The 25,419-nt window shown below is 38.3% G+C and overlaps 1 protein-coding gene across 1 annotated transcript; it reads left to right on the top strand.

Annotated features, from left to right (window-relative positions):
• Positions 1-7,634: 7,634 nt before the first annotated feature.
• Positions 7,635-20,040, top strand: LOC122987422 (NACHT, LRR and PYD domains-containing protein 12-like). Its single transcript, XM_044359309.1, has 7 exons — positions 7,635-7,789; positions 7,964-8,175; positions 10,049-10,171; positions 12,062-12,235; positions 16,991-17,167; positions 18,665-18,838; positions 19,002-20,040. The coding sequence occupies exons 2-7, from the start codon at positions 8,045-8,047 to the stop codon at positions 19,018-19,020; spliced, it is 798 nt and encodes a 265-aa protein (XP_044215244.1). The 5' UTR covers positions 7,635-7,789; positions 7,964-8,044; the 3' UTR covers positions 19,021-20,040.
• Positions 20,041-25,419: the final 5,379 nt, after the last annotated feature.

Here is a 25,419-nt window from a genome sequence, read left to right as displayed (position 1 = left end):
GTTTTTAATCAACAACAACAGAGGTCTACGGCACAGAGGAATAAGATACATCAGGCTTTGGATACAAACTTGTAAATAGATGAGTTCATTGTTGGTTTGGCTGTGCACATGAGAACACTTTCTATTATGTATTCATTTAGTAAAAAATTATTTGACTATTTTACTCAAGCCACCTGTACACATAGTGTTTTAATTAAAAGGATCATAAAAAATTAAACAAACAAACAAAAAAAAACACAACAAATAATTTTTTCTCTGATGGAAAACTGAATTTGTTGAAAGATGAGTATTCCTTCATTGTTTCAACCAATCACACACACAAATGTGAATGCCTGCATACATACTTTGGTGTCAGCTGACGTTTATGAGCTCATGAGGCTCTTCCTCCAGAGAAATGCGTGGGAATATTGTTGTAACTTGGTATCTGTTTGACTGCCACTAACCTCACTGTCCTGTCGCCTCAAGTTGCACTCGCTTCACTACTACACATACACACACACACACACACCTTCCTGTGTACCCAAAACAAAAGCTCACACACTCCATATGCCTCAAAAAAATTCTCTTTTGATGATTACAATGAATCATGTGATCAAAGCTCATACCAAGTATGAAAGTGAATATGATTTGGACCCGGGTCGGGTCTTTGTCACTAGAAACCAAGTGGACGGGTGAAGGAGTATTAGTATAGTATAGTTAAGCAATTTCTGACGAGAGGGTGTGCTTTACCGTCATGAGTCACTTACTTAAAGTGATAAGATACCAGTATGCTTGCAAAGGAAAGTCGTGTGTGAGTGAGCATTCCTTCATTGTTTCAACCAATTACACACACACACAAATGTGAATGCCTGCATACATAATTTGGTTTCAGGTGAAGTTTGAGCTCATGAGGCTCGTACTCCAGAGAAATGCGTGGGAATATTGTTGTAACTTGGGATCTGCTTGACTGCCAGTAACCTCACTGTCCTGTCGCCTCAAGTTGCACTCGCTTCACTACTACACAGTGTGAACAGTGTGAACTTAATAAAACAGCCCGCTCCCTGTTGTTACCATGTACTTATAGGGTAACTAGTCTGTACTTACAGAGTAAGACTGGGAGAACAGCACATATGTTGTGGTTTATGTGTAATTAAAGAATAAAATCATTTTTCATAACTTCCTGCGTACCTTATTATTGTGTAATTAAAGATATACTATGTATATTATTACATTACTGTATTGTTATTTTTTCATCCTCGGATGACAATACAAGCCTTTCATAGCTGTGCACTGGAGAGAGGTAAGATTGCCTGTTATGAGCTGCTGCAGTGCTGGACCAACATGGCTGCTAGGAGCCAATTTTCAAAAGTATAGACCCATTTCTCGACTTTTTCTATTGAAATTCATACAATGAAGTAGAAAACATAAGCATAATAAATCTCTTGAGTGTGGGTGAAGCTTGCCTGTCAAACACACATGCATAAAAAAATGATTGTCATAACCGCCATGAGCAAAAACATTTGATTTCAGTACACATATACACATGTAACGTACTGATTCATACGAGAAAATTACACCATAAGTTCCGGGAAGTTACATGGTAAATGGTGTGACAATAATTCTTAACAGAAAACTCACAAGGCCCATTTGTACATTAAAATAGTTGTAGGTCTCTAATTGTTCCTCTTGTTCATATTTGCATTGTTAAATTCAACTTAGGCTAAAATGAAGGTTCAGTAGCCTGAGTTAGATATCAGGTAAATCAAGTGGGTACCCTCCACATTTGCAGCTTTTTCAATATGAAATTCCTAAAAAAAAAAAAAGAACTTCAAAACACAAGACAAAACAGACCAAAATAATAGAAGGAAATGTAAACAACACAAGTTAGCCCTCCATTATATTTCAGACATGGACTCTCAGAACTGTATATTTGTTTTGTGGTTGGTGGAGAGAAGCTGTGGCGCCTCACTCTGAAAACTGAATACGTGACAATGCATGCATTTTAGAGTTCCAACATGTATGTATTGTCACGTACTTCCCAGTAATACGTGTTAGACTAGTGACTAGTTCTTCTCAAACAAGCTCTAATTTCCTCTGTGGTTGAGTCAGACAGGAAGCCACACTTAACAACACGCCCTGCAAAGCTCTGAGAGACTCAGACACAAAGAAGAAATCTAGAGAAACAGATGAAGCAAAGCAATAATCTTTATAAACATTATTACTGTATTTGTGTGAAGATTTCTTCACCTTGTCCTTTCCACTAAGTGAAGACTTTGACTTGTATAATCTTAATGAGTACAAATCTTTCTTTTCAATTTTCAGACTGCCAGGATGTTGCATCCATTGATCTTACCTCTCCTATTACAGTCATGGGGAGGTAATTTCAATAAACCATGCTTGAGTAATACATGGATGTGTTTGCATGTGCTGGAAAGCAAAGAACACAATAAAGCTTCTGACAAAAAAAGAAAAAAAAAAGTTTTTATGTAAGCGCAAAGAATGAGATGAGATTAAAAAAAATTGACATGACTGTTGTAGGAGCCATGAATGGATTAACTGTCAAGTTTTAATGAACTGCAAAGTAATAATTTTTTGTGTGGTTTATATTTTGGGTTATTTTGGTTTATTTATTATTGCACGATCAAGGTGATTGATAATCAGGTCACATGGATATGGGCGGTGATATCCTATAGTTAATATAAGCACCTGTTCACCTGCATGCCGGCTGGTAAGAAAGAGACAGAGGGTGAGTGGGTCGCCGTATTTTTTGTTGACTGGTCACATCGCTGTGATTATTTTGAGTATATTTTGTGCACATTATAATAAGTTGATCCTTTTCATTAATAAAAGTTATTAAACTTATTTTTTGATCTCAGCTAATCTTTTTGGTAGCATGTCAGACAAATGGCAAACAAGGCCCAACCTCAGCCTCTCAGCGACTTTTACATTGTTGCCAGTAGTCGCTACGACTGTAATACTGACAATAAAACTAAAATAAAATTATAAAAAAAGACAATTAATTCAACAAGAGAGATTGGGTTAGAGTCTACAGTTAAACAGCTCTGTGAGGCTGCACTTCACAACACCAAGTGAGGTTTCCAGTGTGTATTCAGTTGAAATTTACAACATCTTAAAAGGTAATGCTGGTAATTTTTGATTTCCAAAGCGATTGTAGATCAAAAATATTTTTTGTGCACTTACCAACTGATTAAAAATGAAAATACACAGAGTTGCTAGTTTACTTTAATGGCCAGATTAGCCTTGTAGGAGTATTAAAGAACAAGCGGTTGTCCTCCTACGGCCTGCATTAGTTAATACAGATTAGTTTTATATGTTTGCAGCTTTTTTCAAGAACTCCAGAACAGCTCAACAGAGATTTAACCTTTAAAAATTAAAGGAAAAAATGTTTTGTAGTGACAGTGTGAAAGGGTCTCTTCAGTAAACTGTAATGTTTGAAAAGTTGAAAATGTCAGACTCAGTCAGTCTTACAGTTGGAGCGCCATGAGAGAGACAAGAGTTTACTCCCACCCTCACTTTCAAATGTCATTTAGTTTCTCTTTCTGTCATTCTGCGGCTGCTGAGATAGAATGTCACACTGGTTGTGTTCACCTAAACATAGCACAAAAAGTAAGGAAATTTGTGTTTGGTAGATTATTACTTTGTTGTAACAATGCTTCTTGGCAATAAATCTTATACCGTTGGAAAGCCTGTTCATTCCCTTTTTAAATGGTGCCACATTTGTGAGGAACATGCATTTGTGGGATGAGCAGTAGAGCTGAGTATGTGGGTTGCGCCCATGAAAAATATGCCAAATCTTCTCTGCCAATGCCAAACAGCTTATTCTGCCATTGACTCTTGTTTGGTGTTTGTTGGATTGGATGATTGAAGTTTGAAGAAACAAGACATATTGGCAATTTAACAATTTACAGGAGCCTCAGTAGCGTGTGGAAGAACCATACACAGCCACAACAGCCTGGCACCTCCTCCTCATGCTGGTCACCAGCCTGGTCACACACTGCTGCGGGATGGCATCTCATTCTTCAACCAGTATTTGTCGCAAGTCAGCCAACGTGGTTGTGTTGGTCACTCTGGCACGAACAGCACGCCCAAGCTGATCCCACAAGTGTTCAATGGGGTTGAGGTCAGGACTGCTGGCAGGCCATTCCATCCTCTCCACTCCCAAATTCTGGAGGTAGTCTCTGATAAACCCCGCTCTGTGGGGGCGAGCGTTGTCATCTTGGAGGATAGAGTTCAGTCCCAGACTGTGGAGATATGGGATTACCACTGGTTGCAGAATCTCATCTCGACATCTCTCTGCATTGAGATTGCCTTGATGACAAGCCTCATTTTTCCAGTGAGGGAGATGCTGCCCCACACCATCACACTGCCTCTACCAAAAGATGTTACTCTATCGGTGCAGCAATCAGCATAACGTTCTCCGCATCCTCTCCACACTTTGATCCTATGATCCAACTGCCGTAGGCAGAATCTGGACTCATCGCTGAACATAACATTCCTCCACATGTTCAGGTTCCAGTGCACATGTTGCTGGCACCAGCGCAAACGGGCCTGACGGTGAAGGGCAGTCATGGCAGGCCTCCTGGAAGCACCTGGGGGTACCAGAAGCTCAAAACAAAAGTCAATAGCAACAGCAAAATATGCTGTTTGGCAATGGCAGAGAAGATTTGGCAAATTTTCATGGGCGCAACCCACATACTCAGCTCTGCTGCTCATCCCACAAATGCATGTTCCTTACAAATTTGGCACCATTTAAAAGGGAAATAAGCAGACTTTCCAACGGTATAAGATTTATTGCCAAGAAGCATTGTTACAACAAAGTAATAATCTACCAAACACAAATTTCCTTACTTTTTATGCCAAGTTTATGTTAATAGGAAAGAAAGTGATACCTGAGGTGTATTCCAGAAAGCAGGATTAGTGAAAACTCTGAGTTTGTTCAGCCTGAGATGAGGGAAACTCTGGGTTTTCAGTTCCAGAGAGAGAGCTAGCTTAAACTGTTGGTCAGTTACCATGGTAACTTAAACTTTGGATCAGTTACCATGGTGACACCATGGTGTGAAGCTAAGCTGTTCGCTGTATCAAAGTGCGTATTGAAGCGCATTAATTAGTTGAGGTTTACTGTCAGTCAGAATCTGAATCCTGGCTGGATATTAGTTTAATTACTCAGGACTATCTGAAGTTAACGCTTTTATGCACATCAGTCATTCCTGGAACAGCGTTTTTTTTTTCTCTGATATTCAAATATTACACAATAAAACCTCTGCATGTCCTTCTGTTATAACACTGTGACTCTGCACACAAGACAGCTGTCAGTTTATCAGAACAGCTCCTGCACTGAAATGTTTATTGCACATAATGTGTGATCTCAATTTCATTTTTTTAAAATGGGTATGAAGCTTTATAATTATCTCCATCACTCATGATGTGATTGGTCGCAATGATGGAACATCATACTCATAATATTGGAGATTGTATATTAAAATTTCAAAGTGAGCAGGATTGTGGTGCAGCTGCAGAATGTAGTTTGAAAGAACATGTTTTAACAGCATTTCAGTATTTGAATTTGCTACATTTGTTGAAGTAGCTACAGTAGATACAAATAGACATCTAAACATTTAAAATCTGCTGTATTTTAACCTTGATCCCTTTTCAAGTGCAAATCACCAAACACATTATTATTGGATCAGACTGTGAGCTTACAGTCATGTCTCTATGTCTTTGATCTATATATTCTTTAAATTTTGAACTATATTTTTCATCTTCAGTTGCTGCCTCCTGTGTTTTATCCCCATCAGATTAAAGCTGAACTAATATATTTAAAATGTAATGTAGCTGCAGCCTGATACACAGTCAGATTCCACTTTATCATCATTAAGGAAATGTAAGTCTGGTAAATGATGAATTCATGGACAACACTGAATAAAGCTTAATGGTTTTAACTTATTGACACTTTTCTCTGACTCTGGTTCTTTTTCTTAAAGATAAATGTGCAACGTCCACATTCACATGAATTAATACTCTACCTACACTGGATTAAAATGGAGGCTCTGCCTTTTATTTACCTGTTGTCTCCTCACTTTGGTCTTGGTTACAATATAGCTGAACATGTTACTATATTGCTTTGACACACAGCATGTTGGTGTTCAAGTTTGCTTTCTGTTGAAGTGTAAAATGTTCTAAAACTGGTGTAAAATATTGTTGGCCGTTCAGGTTTATACAGAAATCATGAATGTTGCGCAGCATTTAATGTGACGTCATTATATAGACTTTCTCTGACCTCAACTCTGACCGACTTCCAGCGTCCCGGCATCAGACTTTATGATCCAACCGATAAAGATTTATACTGTCTGTTAATATTAGACTTTTGTTCCGGGTTTTTTGTTCCAAAGTTCAGAGCTGCTGATCTGTTATCAGATTTCCTTAAAGAACACTTCAGATTAAAGATGAATACAGAGAGTTGAGACTGTTTGTGAATCAACAGACCTTAAAACAGACCTGGTTGGTTTCCTGGTTGAAGCTGCTGATTAATTTCACCCTCACTCATCAGCTTGATTCAGATTATTTTCAACATATAAAGGTAACGTAACCAGCAGTTTTCACCATGTTTGTGTCTGCGGGTGTTAAAATGATCTGATAACAGTAGAGATAGTAGTTATAGTGATGAGTTATGTTGCTTTGTTGACTGCATTGGTGGAATGAACGAAACACCAGAAGAAAGAAATAAGAGTCCATATCAATACTCTTTTTCATTACTAAAGATTTTTTTAAACATTATTAAAAAAAATAAAATAAATTCAGAACAGGATTAGAATAGATTTATATTTTAAATATGACAAAATATTGTTTCTTACAGCTACAACAGTAAGGTTTTCATCAGCAAAGTCACTATATAAATTCAACAATATCACACTTGAAAGAAATAAAAAATGTCAGTAAAATAAATGATATTCCTGACATTAAAAATTCGAGTTAAGTTTAGAAAGAATGAAGAACACAGACATGTCATTATCTTCATCCTGTCGTCCTCCTCCCTCTGCTGCTGGTTGAGAGGAGGGGCTGTTTCAGCCAGTAGCTAAGTTTACAGGAATATCACACATTTTAATACACGTTAGAAACTAAGCTAAACACAAACACCGACAAATAGAGCAGAGGAGAGGACAGCGATGCTGGCGCGACCACAAATAACGGCAAACCGCGGTAGAGACTCAGCAGTTTCCCGGTCTACACAGGAGGCGTTCAGGTACAGTGTTGAACGTAGATCACCCGTGTTCTGAGCTCTGTGTTCAGAGCTGAAAACACAAATTTGTATGTAGTTACGCGAGTAAAATGGAGGAAAAAAAGACTTGACAGTGCTGTGGAAAAAAGAGGAGTCTTATCCTCACAACACACTTTTGATAAGACAAATTTTATTTAATATTTACTACTGATGTTACCTTGAGGATGACACTGAACTGAGCAACTCAATGTGAAGACATGTCCTACACTAACAAATAAAGGTGAAATTCAAAAGAAAAAAGTTACATAACACTGCAAGTTCTGGTAAATTACATAGTAATGACGGAAAGTTACATTCTAAAACATTTTGACCAAAACCTGTTTAAGCCAAAAAAGATCCTCATAAACATGTTATGTTTATGACACACACACACACACACACACACACACACACACACACACACACACACACACACACGTTGATAGGCTCGTGATTTCTTGTAGGTGGCAGTACTGGAACTGAAAGTCTTCAACGGAGCAGAGCAGATGGATAAAAACTGATATCTGACGCAGGGTAAGTGTTAATAAAACATTATTTTACCATGAAAGTCTCAGTCAGTTTTCACCCTGAGGACTGTAGAGGGGAGAACAGTTAGAATGAACTTTTGTGGATATAAAGAGGAAATAAAACAGGCAGATACTAACTTGTTTGGGTGTTTTCTCTCTCGTTGCTGTGACTCTTCAACAGACTTATTTCTCTTGAATCTTGCTTTCTAAACTCACAGTCAGTGTTACTGGTTTACCTTACTGGTTTACTGAAGTCCACAAGATGAGTGTTTGTGTGGAGGAAGAGGAGGACAGAGCAGAGCCTCCAGTATCCAACGTTCTGTCTATGAAGAGTGACCAGCACAACGATCATTTTCCGACCTTCAGTAATAAACCTGGACCCTCAAACACAAAGTAAGAGAGCTGCTACTAACTCATTTATATGACTCATTAGGGCCTTGGCACTGAAAGTGTGAGGAACCTGTTGTTTTTGTAGGGATTATTAGGTCAGAGTGGTGAGAAGAGAGAGAGAGAGGTGGGGTTTAAGGTGCTCGAAAACTCACAAAACTTTGCACATGCATCAGAAGTGAGCAGAAATGATATCTTTTATAGTGATAGGGCTTGGGCGTTGCCAGCAGGCTCCATAGCGCAGTAATTTTATACCCAGAAGTCAAACTTTTTTGGCTTCATTCACCACAATTTTAATAGGAATGAACGGGCCCTGGCCTCCTACTCTGTATCCAGTTCTCTTTATACGTCCATGCATGAAGCCAAAAACTTCCAGGTATAAAATTACTCAGATCTTCCACATCTTTGAGGCCCATAGAGCATGAGCAGCAGAGACTTCTGCCAGCTTAGATGGCTAATTCCCGTTTAGCCTTTTCCCATGATTGTGTGCTGGAAAAATGCCTTTTGGGCCAATGTGCATCACATGATGAGCCTAGAAGTTGTAATTACATGGTTTAGCTGCTGTGTCGGTTGGCTTCAAAGCCTGCTGCTTTTCCTGGGGTCTTGGGCTCAAGGTACTTGAAAATTCATGAAACTTTCCACATGTGTCAGAAGTGGTGGGAAATTACATGTTTTATAGTGATTGGGCTCATTTGTCGTCATATCCATTCAGTCACATGCAACACTGAAAAATCCTAACCTTCAGGTTTGATATGAGTTACATAATTTCAATTTTCCTTGAAATATTTAGCCAAATAAACAATTTCCATTGTTCAAAAGACACCCTAATCATATTCTGGTTTATTAAATAATAAATTCACAATCAGAATATCAATAAATACAAACTCAAACAATTAATAAATAATATGAACGCATTCTGCCAGTAGAAATGGTTCATGTGCCTCTGGGCAGGACACAGTATAAATACTGAATACAGGTTGTTATTCATGTGCAGGTGTTTGTTAAACAGCTAACAGGCTGCAGAGAGAAAACAGCTGCTCTGGCAGTGATAACTGTTCACCTTTATTAGTATTATCACAGTGCACATGTGTGCAGACACAAACTCCATGAAAAATTGCTACAGCTGTGAAAGTCGAATGACAGCTCATCCAGCTGTGATCAGCTTCTGCCGTCATCAGAAACAGACGTCGCTTCATGTGATGCTTCAGACGAAAGAATGTCCCATGTGTCTAAAAACATATTTCCTTGTTTCCTCTCTCCTCACTTGGTTTCCTTGCGTCTCTCCATGCATCCACAGTGGGAGGGACTGAGACACAAGGAAAGGACGCAAGTGAGGGAAACGTGGATGCAATTTAAGAGACTTGGGATGTACCCATGGTGTGGTCTACACATGATATACAGCAACATTACGTATAATTAGTGGGTGTATCGCCACATTGTGGACACAGGAGGTGTTATTTAAATCCTACATACAATATCCAATAATCATGAAAATGTATATCCATGACAGTTGCCCTCTGGTAAATGTATTTCTGCATTAATATTTCACTTGTGTAGTACTGTCTACAGGCAACAGGAAGTGAAGCCTAAATGACACATGGTTTATAAATGTACACACAATTTCCAATATGTCAGCCAGCGCCACACACTGCACATGGGAAATAATATTTTACCCATTCACACAGTGTCCTATAATCCAGAAAATTCAAAGCCGTATCAACCGACCTCCAGAAGCGATACCACAGATGTCGCTCCCTCTGATGCATGCGAGATGTGAGGGTCCAGTCATCGCTGCTTGCGATGTATATTTTTGTTTGTATATTAAAATTTCTTTCAAGGAGTCACATTATATGAATAAAAACATCTTGGTGTGTTACAGAGGTCAGACAGACCACAGACAGAGAGCAAAGTCTCCAGCATCAGACTGTCTGTCTATGAAGAATGACTGGTCCAGAGATCATCCTCCAACCTTCAGGAATGAACCTGGACCCTCAGACACAAAGTAAGAGACTGTTTCTGTTGTAAACTGCTCTGCTAAAATATTTTCTATTCATGATGCAGAAGTATTATTATACACTGTTTCAAACTAAGATGGATCTTAATCTGCGTTTTATAAACAGAAACTACAGATGGTATTTCTGTCACAACCTGAGAACCTCCATGTCAGAATTTCCACTTCAAGAAGATATTCATACATCTTTGCCCCAACGTTGAAGTCACTGTAAAGAACTGCAACTATTCAAAACCTGAAAGAATGTGCTTCAAATGTGTAATTCATTTTCTCATGTTTTTGCTCAAAATATACCTCAGGTCAGCTGTTATAAGCTACCAGATATCATGTTGACTCAGTGCATATTATAGTGCAATATGTGGTGAAAAGGTTATTTGTAGAAATGCTTTGCTCACCTTGATTATGTGTGTTTGAGTTTTCTCTTCAGCTAACTGCTTATATAAAATATTATGAAGAAAATTAAGCTCAAAGGTCCACTTACTAATTTTTTGGAGCTTGCAGTTGAAAGCTCTGAATCATTAGTAAGTAGACCTTACTAAAGCATGTAACATACTGTTACATTCTGTCTGTCTTAGACTGCTGGTCTACCACAATTTTTAGACCACTTCTAACCTCAGTTCAAACCTAACTAACCCAAGATAAACTGCCCAAAGGCACTGTAAAGCAGGAAAGGACATAATCAGCTCTCTTTAATGGAAGGCTTTTAAAGTAAAGCAGTGAAGTGTTGAGTTTGTGTTAATAGCAAACTACAGGCAGATCACTAAATGTTTAGTAAGACAGCCAGATAAGAAACACAGGTATGGGTTATTTTAGACTAAAATAAATGAATATAATTTATAGGCACAGTTGGTATTATAATGTAACAATGTAAATGTAAAACAGATTACAACAGTCTCCCCACAACAGACATCATCTGACTGGTTTTATATAAAATAATCTGCAGACCTGATCTACATGATGGAGTGACGTGTGTTTACTGTAGCTAACGTTAGTCCAGCTGCTGGAAACAATTGCTCAGCTGGACAGATGTCCTGGGGACGGAACAATACTGTTGCTTTGACTTTATCTGTCCATTTCCTGCCACCGCTAAAATACATTTATACTCAGATCAGGGGAGTGTCGCTTAGACAGTTAGTCAATTTTGTGTTGATTTTGTTGGAAGCATGTGTAATTAGAGTCCTGCTGTCTGACAGTCAGCTCTCAGCCTGCATTAACCGAGCAGCTGCTTCTGTTCAACATGTTAGTTTAGCGTTAGCATGACCACACAGCCGCCAGACAACAACTCCGTGGAGTTTTCACAGCTTTATGCTTCAGAGTCAAACCAGACAACACAGTGCACAGATCGAGGCTTGCTGCGAGTCTGCAACTTTTTTTTTCGCAGGGAGGTGCGTTCGTTTTACAGCTTGTGCGGCCCTTACAGGCAATCACCAAAAACACCTGTAACTCAATTTCACTAAAAGAGTAAGAGGCTTCACCTGGTGGCGCAACTGCGAACTGCAGCAAATCTGCAGAACATTTTCTGACAGTTACACTGCACATCCCTTGTCTTCTGCATTATCGGTTAGTGTATTTTCAATCGGTTGAATTATTAATGCCAATTAACCCATAATCGATGAATCATTGACATCCCTAATATATATCACCTATCTAGGCCCAATTTGCAACATAGCCAAGCCTATGTGATATTAATGAGAGCTCTTTTTCACTGTTTGCATTTGACAGTTTTTAACCTGCATCCTGTTGGGTTCAGGTGTTTGGAGTTTCCATTTTATAAACTTGTACATTCTAAACCTTCTTCAGCTCTGAACAGATTATGAAACACTGAATGATTTCAATCAGAATAATCTGCTTCTAACACTACATGATTTCTTCTTTATTCAGAATGAAATACTGCAGTTTGTCAGAGATCAGCTGTGCTCCTCTCGCCTTAGCTCTGAAGTCCGACCCCTCCCATCTGAGAGAGCTGGATCTGAGTAACAACAAAATACAAGTTTCAGAAATGAAGCTACTGTGTGATTTTCTGGAGAGCCCACACTGTAGACTGGAGACTCTGAGGTCAGACACCATTTCTACCATTAATATGATGTTAAAGTTGTGGTGACACTAAACTACAGACATGAGGATGATTTTAATGAGGTAAAATCCCCTTTAGTAGAACACTGCTGTGATACGTTATGCAGACGTGCTGCAACAACAGATTAATAAAATATAAATCATTTATTTCAATTAAACACTCTCCAACCAATATCAGCACAGAAAATAAATGATTTAAGCAAGAAAGTCAGTAAATCAGTGTACAGTGATCTATAAATGAATGTGTACAGTATCTATTGTCCACAGCTATTTATACTGTATGAAAAGCTCCTCCTCCACTTCATTAAATCCCTGCAGCATCTGAAGTCAGCAGGACTGATATGTTGATAAATCTGCAGCCTCTGAGAAGTGCTGCACCAGAGTGCAGTGCCGTTACACACGACTGTTCACTGTGTTTACCTTCATTAAATCTCCTGATGACACTAGGCTGCTACAGTATAACCACACACACCTCTACACAAATCAGACAGGTTGGTTATAACTCAATATTCTGCCTTTTTATGAAGGAGACTTCAAGTTAGCGGGGCTCATCAGCCTCTTTTCCAACTTTCTTTTTAGCAAAAGTAACATCTCATGTTTTATCCATGAGATACATTACGATGCAAACGCTGTTGTGTAACATTAATTACTAAACTATGTGACCGTGTACAAGGTAAGATACATTAGGCTACAATTATTGCTGAAATAGCATCGGTATGATGGGCAATAATCATATAAACGGCTTCACCAAACCATTTTTTAAATTTCTATTGTTATTATATTAACTGATGAAAAAACCACTCCATCTGTCTTTGGCTGCAGATTTGTGGTGATGTGTGTTCATGTCGTGACGCTCTGAACCATCCAGACATTTCCTGAAGAAAAGCTTTTTGTTTGTTGAGCTGTCGTTATCATGTGATAACGGTGATTGGCACAAGTGTTTCAGAGCTATGAGACCAGTGATGTGGCCACCACACCAATTGATCTACTTTTTTCATTTTGTTTGTGAACGCAGAATTCAGACGAACAAACAGTTGAAAGCATCCAAACAGTGTCAACATATAAATGATTCAATTTATGAATTTTATTAAAGCCATTGCTTCCCTGTTAATAATCTTTTCATTTAATCCTGAATTGTGAAGCACTTTGTAAAGTCTGTTTCAATATGAGCTCTATAGATTAATCATTTATCAGCCTTTTGACGTTTAATTATGATGATTGATATTGTTTCCACTAGGATTTTTTCAGGGCGGTTGGTAGGCCCCCTGAAAGTACTACTTTTGTTACAGAGCAGGCGTGTCACAGATACAGGTATGCAGTGTCGACAGTGTCGTTATAGATGCGCGCAGTAAGGCAGTTCTCTGTATCGCTGTATTTCTCTGCACTGAGCTGAAATGAAACAAGTGCAGAAAAAATAGGTAAATGAATATTAAACAAATATTATCAATATTTATTTACAACACATAAATAAACATAGGCCTTATGGAAGGATAGATGGACCAATAAGTCTCTATCTTAGAAACAAATCTGGATTCTCACAGCCTCTATGTGGTCCTTAATATAGATCAATGTTTGTAATATAACAAAATAACAAAACTGACTTATGGAGAATTAATTTGCTTGAACTTAAATCCAAATCAAGACAACAGTTTGATTTATAAATTAATCAGATGAATGATGAATCAGCATTTTGTTTCCTAATAACTGAAACTGTTAATTTTAGTGCTGTATTTACAACAGTTACCGAGGTCAACAACCTTCTAACAGCTGAAGAAAACATCATGTTAACAGAGTTGTTGTGTAGTGTTAGTATCTGTGTTAAAAGATCTGTAAGTCCTTTTGTAGCAGGTTTGAATCTTGTGCTTTGACTTTTGTTTGTTAGGATGTCCTTTAGTTTGGATAACAGATTGTGCCTTTAAAAATATTTACAGAACAATAATTCATCTAGATACAGGTGGAAGTCAGACATTAACAGTTTTTTCTGCCTCCTGCTTTGAATGTGTTCATGTCTCTCCATCACCTGACGCCTGAAGAGAAACACACAGAGGCAGCTGCCTCTGAGTGTTTCTCTTCACTCCTTCAACTTTTTCTTTAAATCTTGAATCAGTTGCATCTTCTTTGTTTTGAATCAGTTCTTTACTTTCTCCTTGTTTTTTTTCAACACCATTAAGTGACATCTTGCAATTCTTCCTCACTTCTGTCTCATGTCTCCTGATTTCTTCACTCACTCTGAAAATGTAAAAGCTTTTCTTTTAAAAAAGAAAAGAGATTTTCTAGCTACTTATTTTGTTGTATTTTATCTGACATTATTATTTGATGCTGCACATCAGTTAATGTCATATATGATCCTCTGAACTCTGATTCATTCGTCTGTCCCATGAAAGCTGCTCTAGGCTGCCCGCTAGCTTCAGCACGGAGGGTTCGTTTGTTTTAAACACCTGCGTAGCAGGAGCAGGTGGTGGTTTGTTGGTTCATGTTAACAGTAACAGCCGTCTCCGTGCCTCATACAGAGATACAGTGTTCAACCGGAAAACAAAACGAGCCCTCCTAGAAGCTGCAACAAACTGCGGTAGGAACCTAGTCTGAGCTAGCCGCTGTAAAGTGATAGAAGTTTGGATAAATACTGTTTCTGAAGTTGAGAGGTGGATAAACGGCATTTACGTGCATTTAGCGCTCCTGCTATCATGTTAGTATACGTTACATTTGTCTTTATTTGTTTCTTTTGGGAGGGGCGGGGGGTCAGGAAATGGTAGGGGAAACACTGCACATAAGACATGTTTTTTTGAGACTTTTAACTTGTCCAGTAGGGCGAGTAAATTTTCTTCTACTTGTCCTATTAAAAAATCAGACAAGCCTTAATGTCGAGCCCTGGCATGGAGACGTCCACGCAGTCCATGTGCCTAAGACCTACTTCGCTGCACTTAGCATTTATTATTAAATTTAAAATGAGGGTTAAAAATATTGAACCGAGGTTGCAATGCATGGTTTTGCATCCACGTAGAACCGGGCCTGAGGAGGAAAATTTATGGACATTTGTTAAAAATTAAAGCAAGATGTAGGCCTATACATGGGTGCTGGTGAGAAAAAAAAAAATTTGACTCAACTTTTTTCTGTTGGTGTCCACCGACGAACGCCGAGGTGTGAAGTCACCTAGGGGGGTCCGGAGGCATGCCCCCCCCTAAAAAATGTTCTCTAAATGGTGCAATTTGGTGCATTCTGGCCATGATTTTTGTCCCTGTCAAAGGCACCAATTTATGCATGAAAAGTATAAAATAAAATATTTTACCTTCAAAAAGTATGCTATTTCTCTCCTTACTGAACAAAAAACTTGTAGGCCTACTTATTTTAACTGTTCAACTATATTTTAGAATAAAAATAACATAAATATCTATACTTATTATCATTATCAACTTTTTAAAGGCAACCAGAATCTACATCAGTCAGTAAAAGAAAAAGGTTAAAAATCTTGTCAATTTCATATTAACATATGTGACTGAACACTGACAATCACTAGTCTTACTGGTAATCCTTATCAGTTTGGTTCTTTATCAATACTTTTATAGGTTCTTTTTTATTAATGAATAATTCTTTTTAAAAAAGAATAAATTTGGAACAGGACTAAACATTGTTTCTAGAGCAGCAACAGTAATGCTTACAACAATAAAGTCACTGTAAAAACTCAATATCTCTGGAAACAAATCTAAAATGTCAATAAAATAAAATAATATTGACATCCAAATACTGAGTGAAGTTTAGAAAGAAAGAAGAACATAGACATCAGTCATTATCAGCCTTTCCTCCTGTCCTCCTTCTCCTCCCTCTGCTGCTGATGTGATTGACTGCTGCAGGTACCACTGATAGTGACAAGAGGCTGCTTTGTCTCAGCCAGCAGCTGAGTTTACAAGAATGAGCCAAATTTGAAGATTGGTGACAAACTAAGCTAAACAGTTAGACTACATACAGACAGCTTTAGTTTTAGCTTGTTGGTAACAATTAGCCATTAGCCAAGCTAGCGCGCTGTGGTTGTGTAAAACATAGCAGCAGTGGATGAGAGACTGTGGACAGAGCAGTTGAAAATATCACTTTTGTACATGTTTATGCCTGTTGATCAGGTGTATTGATAGGTAGTAAAAAGCCAATACTCTAAGGTGTTATTGCACTTACGGAGTAACGAGCGTAGTTGTTGTCAATTCGAGTAATCTTCACTTCACATGTGCTCTGCTGTTCGCTGACTTTTCTCTGTGTGTGTGTGTGTGTGGAGGAGAGGCTGCAGCTTGAGAATAAATTAGACTAAAATGTTAAAAAGTACTGATAAAAGAACTGGTAACATCTGAGCTTATCAGTACTACAGTCTTTAATAATTTATCCCCGGGGCCAGTTTAATACTGGGTTTTGGTACCCATCCCTACAGAGAAATAAGTGCACATTAAATAAAACTGCCATATCTTTGATTATTTTCGATAAAAGATGTATAAGTCGATGTGTAAACAACTGCAGGAAGCTGGAACAAGCGTTGACGTCTGGAACAATGAACATCTCTTTCTCTAGCCGTTTAATCCTATACAAAGTGAAAAGCAGAAATGCAGTGGCAGAGTAAAATCTTTTTTGTGTTAGCGGTAAAAATAAACGGACTATGACAGAACAAATAATTCACTTTTAACGGAAATTCGTCTGTAAATGGAGCTCTTCCACCCATGTAATCTGCTTCTAACGCTACATGATTTCTTCTTTATTCAGAATGATGAAATGCAGCTTGTCAGAGATTAGCTGTGCTTCTCTGGCCTCAGCTCTGAAGTCCAACCCCTCCCATCTGAGAGAGCTTGATCTGAGTAAAAACTTCAGTCTGAAGGATTCAGGAACGAAGCTGCTGTGTGATTTTCTGGGGAGTCCAAACTGTAGACTGGAGACTCTGAGGTCAAACACCATTTCTTACTTCTGTGCTGAGATTAATATGATGTGAAAGTTGTGGTGACACTAAACTGCAGACATAAGGATGATTTTTATGAGGTAAAACCCCCTTCAGATTTAGACATTCAAATGTTGTTTTCAAATATTTAAATACTATTTAAAGCTCCCCTCCAGTTTATTTTGACATTTTTGAGATTTTTCACATTTTTATGAGTCATTTCCTGAACATGTTGAATAGCCACAATGTTCACCAAATATTTTATGAAAAATTATTTAATTTTGCACTCATCGTTAAGCTGTTGCTAAAAGGAAATAATGACGTATGACTATAGCAAAACGCTGCAGTCATATGTCATCTTCATAAAATTCTTTGTTTTTGTGAGCATCATGTAGGCTACTGATACAGTATCAGGCGCCTGTGTTTCATACTAAATAGGCTACTGGATGCAGACATGCTGCAACAATGGATTAATGCTTAAAATATGAATCCAACCAAAATCAGCACAGAAAATAGTGTTTAATATGTTTAAAGCAGGAAAGTCAGTAAATCAGTCTGCAGTGATATATAAATGAATGTGGATGATTCCTACGTTATTTGTTGTCCACACAGTCCGTACGCCTAAGACCTTCCACGCTGCACTTGGCATTTATTATTCAAATTTCAACTGAGGATGCAAAATATTGAACTGAGGTTGCAATGCATGCTTTTGCATCCACGTAGAACCGGGCCTGAGGAGGAAAGTTTATGGACATTCAGTAAAAAATAAAACAAAATGTCATTGGTTATGTTACATGATCCATCAATAAAGAAGTCATCGTCTGATTTCACCTATAGATTTCACATATCTCTGTTACTGACGTGTAACCTAGGCTATATAGCTAATGCTGTATTAAGTGGACAGGTTAGGCTATAATATCACTACCATTGCTAAACATCACCAGTGTGCTAGAATGGCAATCTGGTTGCCATGGTAACATATTACGTCTCACTATTAACCACACCCCCATTTTCTGTTTGAGAAACAATGTTAACTGTTAAATAGGAAGTAACACTGGCTGGAGTGGGGCTGTAATTATTTAATTTTAAACCATAGTTAACAATTTAAAAACATACTTTCAAACATTCAGATCTTTGGTTTAAATCAGTTGATAACATTAAAACATCTATGACCACATAGACTTTATACTGATCCATACTGAGCATCTTTTTGGTCTTCATATTTAATATAACATGAAAAAGCTGCACTGGCTAATTCACTGTTAAGTCACTGTGCTTTTATTGAAGTAGCAGCAAGTTGTCATTAATATTAATGAGAGCTCTTTTTCACTGTTTGTATTTGACAGTGTTTAACCTGCATCCTGTTGGGTTCAGGTGTTTGGAGTTTCCATTTTATTAACTTGTACATTCTAAACCCTCTTCAGCTCTGAACAGATTATGAAACATTGAATGATTTCAATCAGAATAATCTGCTTCTAACGCTACATGATTTCTTCTTTATTCAGATTGAGGTTGTGCAGTTTGTCAGAGATCAGCTGTGCTTCTTTGGCCTCAGCTCTGAAGTCCAACCCCTCCCATCTGAGAGAGCTCGATCTGTGGGGAAACTACCTGTCGTCTTCAGAAGTGAAGCTGCTGTCTAATCTGAAGGAGAGTCCATACTATAGACTGAAGATTCTGAGGTCAGTGGAGAGTTGGAGTCAATCTGTGCTGGTTTCAGCAGTTTTGTATTAAACACAAACTGGTCTTTATACTGGATGTGCTGCATCACTGACTGACAGCTGATGAAGTGAGTCTCACTAAACACTGATTTATGAGCTCCGTTGTTTCTTCCTCTCTTATCAGATGGGGGTGGTCTCTGTAAGAGTGAATATCCAGGAGTTCGTGTTGAGAGAGGATCAGTTATATCCTGATGATCCAGAGAGGGTGAAGCAGCAGCAGCAGCTTGTGTGAGAGGCTCTGACTCAGCCATGTTACTGGGAGGTAGAGTGGAGAGGAGGGCTTCATCCAGCAGTGACTGACAGAGGAATCAGAAGGAGTGGAGATGACTCTCAGTGCCGCAGTCTGAACTGATCTGAGAACAGCTCCACTGTCAGACACAAAGTCAAGTCCACCATCATCCCTGTGTGTTCCTTTGGATCTGACAGAGTATCATCAGTGTATCTGGACTGCTCTGCTGCTGCTCTGTCCTTCTACACAGTCTCTGCAGACACACACAGACTCCTTCACTCAACCACCTCCTCCACCCTCCTCCTGGACCTGAGTCTGAGTCTGGATTTTGGTCCATGTGGATCATCTCCAGCAGAGGCTCGTTTAGAAAGACTTGTAAAAATCATGTCTTTGTATTTAAGTTTTAAATGCCTCTTTACTGTCAAACATGTGATCATCTGTATCTGTTGAAACCAGAGTGACACTGCAGATTATTGCAGAATCACTTGACACCATAACCATTAATTTACAGGATTTACAGGATTGTACATATCAGAGAATATTATATATCAACATATAATATTGAGTAGGCTAGTAGTGTGATGCGTGAAACAAACATCCCTCAGGATTATGTGAGATCTGTCAATTAGAGGAATCAGTGCAGCATGTAATTTTTCACTGCTATAAATACTCTTGAGAATGAGAAGCACTAAAGATGGAAATCAGGAAGCTTGAAGTGGAAGAAATGAGTCTAAAAAATGTATTTGCCATCAGGTTAGTGAGTCTATTCCATTATATGAAAGAACCGGCTGATCAAAAGATTTAGTGTTCAGTGAAATATAGGAGATGGGTCATAACATTTCTGATATGCAAGAATGTTTGTTGCTTCACATCTATGAGACTCTGTGTGTTTGTTCTGTTTCATTTAATTAAATAAAGATTAAACATGACAGTTTACTTTAGTCTTTGTTGTTATTTAATAACCGCTAATAAATAAAACAATTTGTATAGGAGCAAATAAAAATTAATTAAAAAAAAGATTAACATTGAACCCTGTATACAGTTAGCTAGTTTAGTCCAGTGGTTCCCAACCTAGGGGTCGGGCCGTGTCTATTTTATGTTGATGTTATTCCTGTGTAAGAAAGACATGGTACTGAGTCAGTGCACCTGACCTGTTCGCTGTCTATCGGCGGTGATGCTGAACTATTAAAATTATACGGAGCCCCTAAAGGGACATGGGGAAAATTTTTTTTTAGATATGTTTAATCTAGAAAATTTCTAGTGCTCACAAGATACTACTTTTTCGTGCACACAAGAAAACATCTCGTGCTCACACGAAATGTTCTCGTGCGCACGAGAAAGCATTGGATGCGTGCGCATGTTTTGTGGGAGATCCACTGCATTTGGTTTGAGGTCTGTGTGAAAATGCCAGTTCAGGAGTTAATTCGGCTGTATTTCGAACTAGGACTTCATTGTAAGGACATTGCTGCTTTGCTTGCAAGTCGTCATCGCTATGTTGTGTCTGAAAGACATTTAAAACGAATTTTGAAGGCATGTAGTCTGTTTCAGCGCAAGGGATACACCCCTTTGGATCGTGTGGTTGATTTCATTCACCAACAGTTACAAACAAGTGGCTAGCTGTGCAAGGAGCACATGCAAGGAGAATGGATTACACATCAAGAAAGAAGAGGTACGCTTAATTCTTAAAGAACTTGACCCAAGGGGTGTTGAACTCAGAGGAAGGAGGCGGCTCCATCGTCGAAAGTATTTTGTTTCGACGAAGGATTTCATTTGGCATGAAGAGTGTTTTGTTTTGCTTTTTGTGATATGTGCACTGATTTCAAGTCAGCAAAAACTGGCAGCAGAGTTTTTTCAAGAGTTCAAATGTGGATGGTCTGGTAACTTTTAGCAGTGGGCAGAGATTTAATTTCCCTTCAACAAGAAATGATTACAACAAACAGCGCACTCAGCTGGAACCATCAGTCCCTGACAACTTGTAAACTACAATTGTGAGATATAATAGTGATGAGAAGTTATAACATCTGGTCCACTGGTTCAGGTCTGCAGAGGGCACGTTTGAGTCACTTTTCAATGTTGTTTCCAGTGTTGTACTGAATGGCATGGTTGTATGTAAAGAGGCAGGGCAGGGACACACATTTTCAGTAAAGATTTAACTGTGATCTTTGTGTGTTACTGTAGCTACAGAAAGAATGTGTGTGTAAATGTGCTTTTGTGTCTACAGACAGGTGACAAATTAAAGGAAAAACTGGTCTAGGTCTGAATGCTTGACCCCTACAGTGAGGGGGTCTGGTGGCTCTGTTATGCTCTGGGGGGCATTTTGCCCGCATGGTTTGGGTCCACTTGACCCCTTAGAGGGAAGAATCACTGCTAATCAATACAAAGATGTTGTGAGTGATCACCTTTATCTTATGGTGAAACATTTCTATCCTGATGGGAGTGGTCTCTTCCAGGATGTCCCCATCCATAGGACATGAGGGGTCACTGAATGAACTGATGAGTATGAAGATGATGTGAATCATATGCTATGACCTTCACAGTCACCAGATCTCAAACCAGTTGAAACCTATGGGAGATTTTGGACTGAGGTGTTAGACAGCGCTCTCCACCACCATCATCAAAACACCACATGAGGGAATATCTTTTTGAAGAATAGTGTTCATCGCTCCAGAAGAGTTTCAGAGACTTGTAGAATCAATGCCAAGGTGTATTGAAGCTGTTCTGGTAGCACATGGTGGCCCAACATCTTAATAAACACTTTATGTTGGTTTCTCCTTTAATCTGTCACCCGTCTGTATGTACAGCATGTTTGTGTTTGGCTTAAACATAACATTAGATAACAATTAGGTATTTATTCATCAACATTGTAACATATGTAACGGTGATCAAACATTAACAGGAACAGTGTGTCTAGTCTCTAGAATATCAGAAAATAATTTTGGGGGGTAAATTGAACCATTGACTCAACTTGCTCCAACATCACTGGCACTGGCACATTTTGACAAAACTGTTTCACACAGTGGCTCAGATCCACAATTATGCTAAGTTTATGACCTTGTTTTGTAGCTTACACTGACTTAAATCAACATGTAATAATGTCCAAAACTTATCTATTTTAATTAAGATACAAGACTGATAACTTTAGTAACATGATGAATTCACTTGACATGACAAAAATCTGTTGTTTTTTTTTTTTTCCTCTGTTTTGCTGACCACTCTCTCCATGTGCTGGAGTCCAAGATGGATTGAGTGATGTGAACTATACTTTCTTTATTTGTGGTCACATTATTACTTTTGTTTATGGTTTTCTAGATAAAGGGGGTGTCTCATTTTACCCACTGGCTTGATTTACCCCGTTCTCCCCTAACTATTAAGTCACGCTGCGAGCTGTGTGCATCATATTTATTATTTAATGAAATGTATATTTACACACAATATTATATTACAAGATAGTCAGTCATTACTCTCAAATTAAGCCTTACCTGGTATTATGCAATTAAATTGTTCTCTCTGAGTTTAGACTCTAAATAGACAGTGACTTTTGTTCATTTTGTGTGTTTGTATGTTTTTTTGTGTCTGTCTAAGCTGGTGAATGGAGGAGAGTGTAAGTGAGAGAATGAGACAGAGACAGAAGCTGCGGATGTGGTCATGTTGAAATATAAAGGTAAAGTGTGTGTTTACCTTTTTATCATCTACAGGATGATAGGGGCAATCCGGGGGGACCATGTAATAAAGAGAGTGTTCCCAAGTTACCAGAGGGTTACATAGACTCAGACTCCTTCAGGAAGTGGTTCTCTCTATTCATTCCCTTAACACTCATCTAATTTTCATTCTTTCTTACGTCCAACATTGCCTGTAAAAAGTCCAAACCATCTAATACGTTTCCAACACTCACCAGCTTCTACTATTTATTCTCTTCCCTGTTTTCCTTATGTTCAGGGAGTCATTGGATCCTGTTTTCTAAATATATTCATAACTGCTCAGAGAAATATTGCTGCCTTGACCAGCATAATCCATAAATGTGATCAGGATATGTATCACATTTATTAATGAAGTCACTTTATAATGCAGCAAATATTTTTTTAATAGGAGCTGTTTTCGCTTTATAATTACTTCACTTTTTGACCGCAGGTGGCAGTAAAGAGGCAAAACAAAATCCTATGATTTTCCCCCTAAACACACATGATTTCTTCACACTAGAATGTAGACTGGTCAACATGGAACAATATCAAACAGGTCCACCACAAATACTTTTCCCAAACTGATATAACACATTAATTATGTCTCTAGTCTCTACTTGCATGTACACAGTCCTTTCTATTGCTCTGACTGTGTGTTGTAGAGCTCTGGTCAGGGTGGACAGAGAGCAGTTGCTGGCTGAAAACAGCAAGATCCTGCAGCAACAGCCAGGACCCAAACAGCAAGGTCCCCAGTCACCTCCTGAACCTCACATGGAGGCTCTCTCCCTCCCCAGCCACAGAGGACTGTCCTCCATGGCTGCTCCTACCACCAACTCCCCTCCATCATCTGTCTCTCAGCTCCCTCTTCACCCTCCCACAGTCGGCTGCCTGCCTGCACACACTCCCCTGTCAAAGTATTAACATAGACAGTAAAGTTAGAGATATTTTTTATATTCCACCCTTGCATTACAGGGAATTACAGCACTGATTTCTTGCATTTATTTCACTCTTTTGTTGAATCACACAATGTCATTTTATTCAAAAAAGCTTTTGAAATGACATGAAACAGGGATTTTACCTTAAATGTCTGAAATGAAACAGATAGTTGACAACATACAGTATTTCTAATTCATCTATTTTTTAAAAAAAAAAAACTTTCAGAAAAAGTCCAGTAGGTTGCAGTATTATGTTAAAAACAAAATTAACACCTCCTGTCTGCAATGACTTTATTATACACTGTCAATGATTGTATACATATAAAACTTGCATTTCTGATAAAAGGATGTGTGTCTACAATTTCTTTGTACAGTAATCTAACATAATTCATTTCTTGTTTGTTTTTTTTATGTTTTGGATCCTCTTTTTTTCAATGTGTCTGTGCAGGTCAGTATCCAAGCAGATTCATGAACAAGAAACTTACTTTTCCACTGTAAACACTAAAATAATCTATAATGGTTACATTTCACAATTCAACACCAGTGATGTTTTATGGATGCTACTTAGTGTGCACGAAGTCTGATATAATTTGCGTATAAATAATAATAATAGTAAAAAAAAACGGAAGATATTGTGAGTATCGTGAATGGGTGAATTTGGACTATTAACTTCTACACTGTGATTCAAAGGTATTTAATCTGTGGTACAAGGATGTGGTGTAGCTTGACCGGAGTGGCTGGTCACTTGGTAGGAGGCAGACACAGGAAACCTTGTCCAGGTGTCACAAGGTGGTTTATTTACAAGAAAAATTGGCACCATGCTTCACATGTAAGAACAACAAAAAAATTATTTACAAAAAATAAAATTAAATAGACCCTTCCATCAGCAGTCCATCAGAGTCAATCTGGGCTGTACCATTGCTGCAGGCACATCCCATGTCTCTCCCAAAAACAGGTAAGAGATAAAGTTATTCAATCTTACCAACCTCCATGGTGAAACACTTTTCCATAGCTTACCATATAATGCACTTGCAACCATACATAAACAGATCAAAGTCACAGTACATAACTTACTTAACATAATTTACTACCACCCCCCACATTATCCAACCCAGTGACATTAACAAAGATGTCACCCAGTGTATAAATACAGGACATTGTTGGGTGTCTCCTCCTGTTGTCTGTGGAGCACATGGTGGTTATGATAAGTAGCACAAAAAGAATGATTGAATTATGAAATGCAGAACTAACCCAATAAATAAGTTGTATTACTTTAACTAAAAATGTTGCTGGTATGTGGACTGTAACCAAACTTAATGCAAACCACTAACAAACCCGGGATAGTATGTGTCTGCAAGTTACAGATTGATCATGGACATATGGCTAAACAAACTCTTAACAAGCATGTTTAAATTCATGAGCTATGTGGCGTTGATGGTGAAAGTAGGGACAAATGGTGTATTCTCACCCACTTTGTCACAAAGGAGTAAACTGCTTTGCCTGACACTATTCATTTACAGCTTGGAACACATTTGAAGTCATTTTCAGTCCATCCACAAAGCACTTTCACCAGTGTTGTAGTTTGAGATATTAAACAGAGAAATTGCTGGTTTCTGTTATTCTAAGTAAATATCACAGATAAAACACATAACAGTAGCAGATCTCTGTGATACATCTGTTATGTTTCAATGAGCCTAAAGG

This window comes from Thunnus albacares, chromosome 8 (genome assembly GCF_914725855.1).
Source record: "Thunnus albacares chromosome 8, fThuAlb1.1, whole genome shotgun sequence".
NCBI classification, from domain to species: Eukaryota; Metazoa; Chordata; class Actinopteri; order Scombriformes; family Scombridae; genus Thunnus; species Thunnus albacares.
The sequence above is the reverse complement of the archived record's forward strand: the minus strand, read 5'-3'. Positions and strand labels throughout refer to the sequence as shown.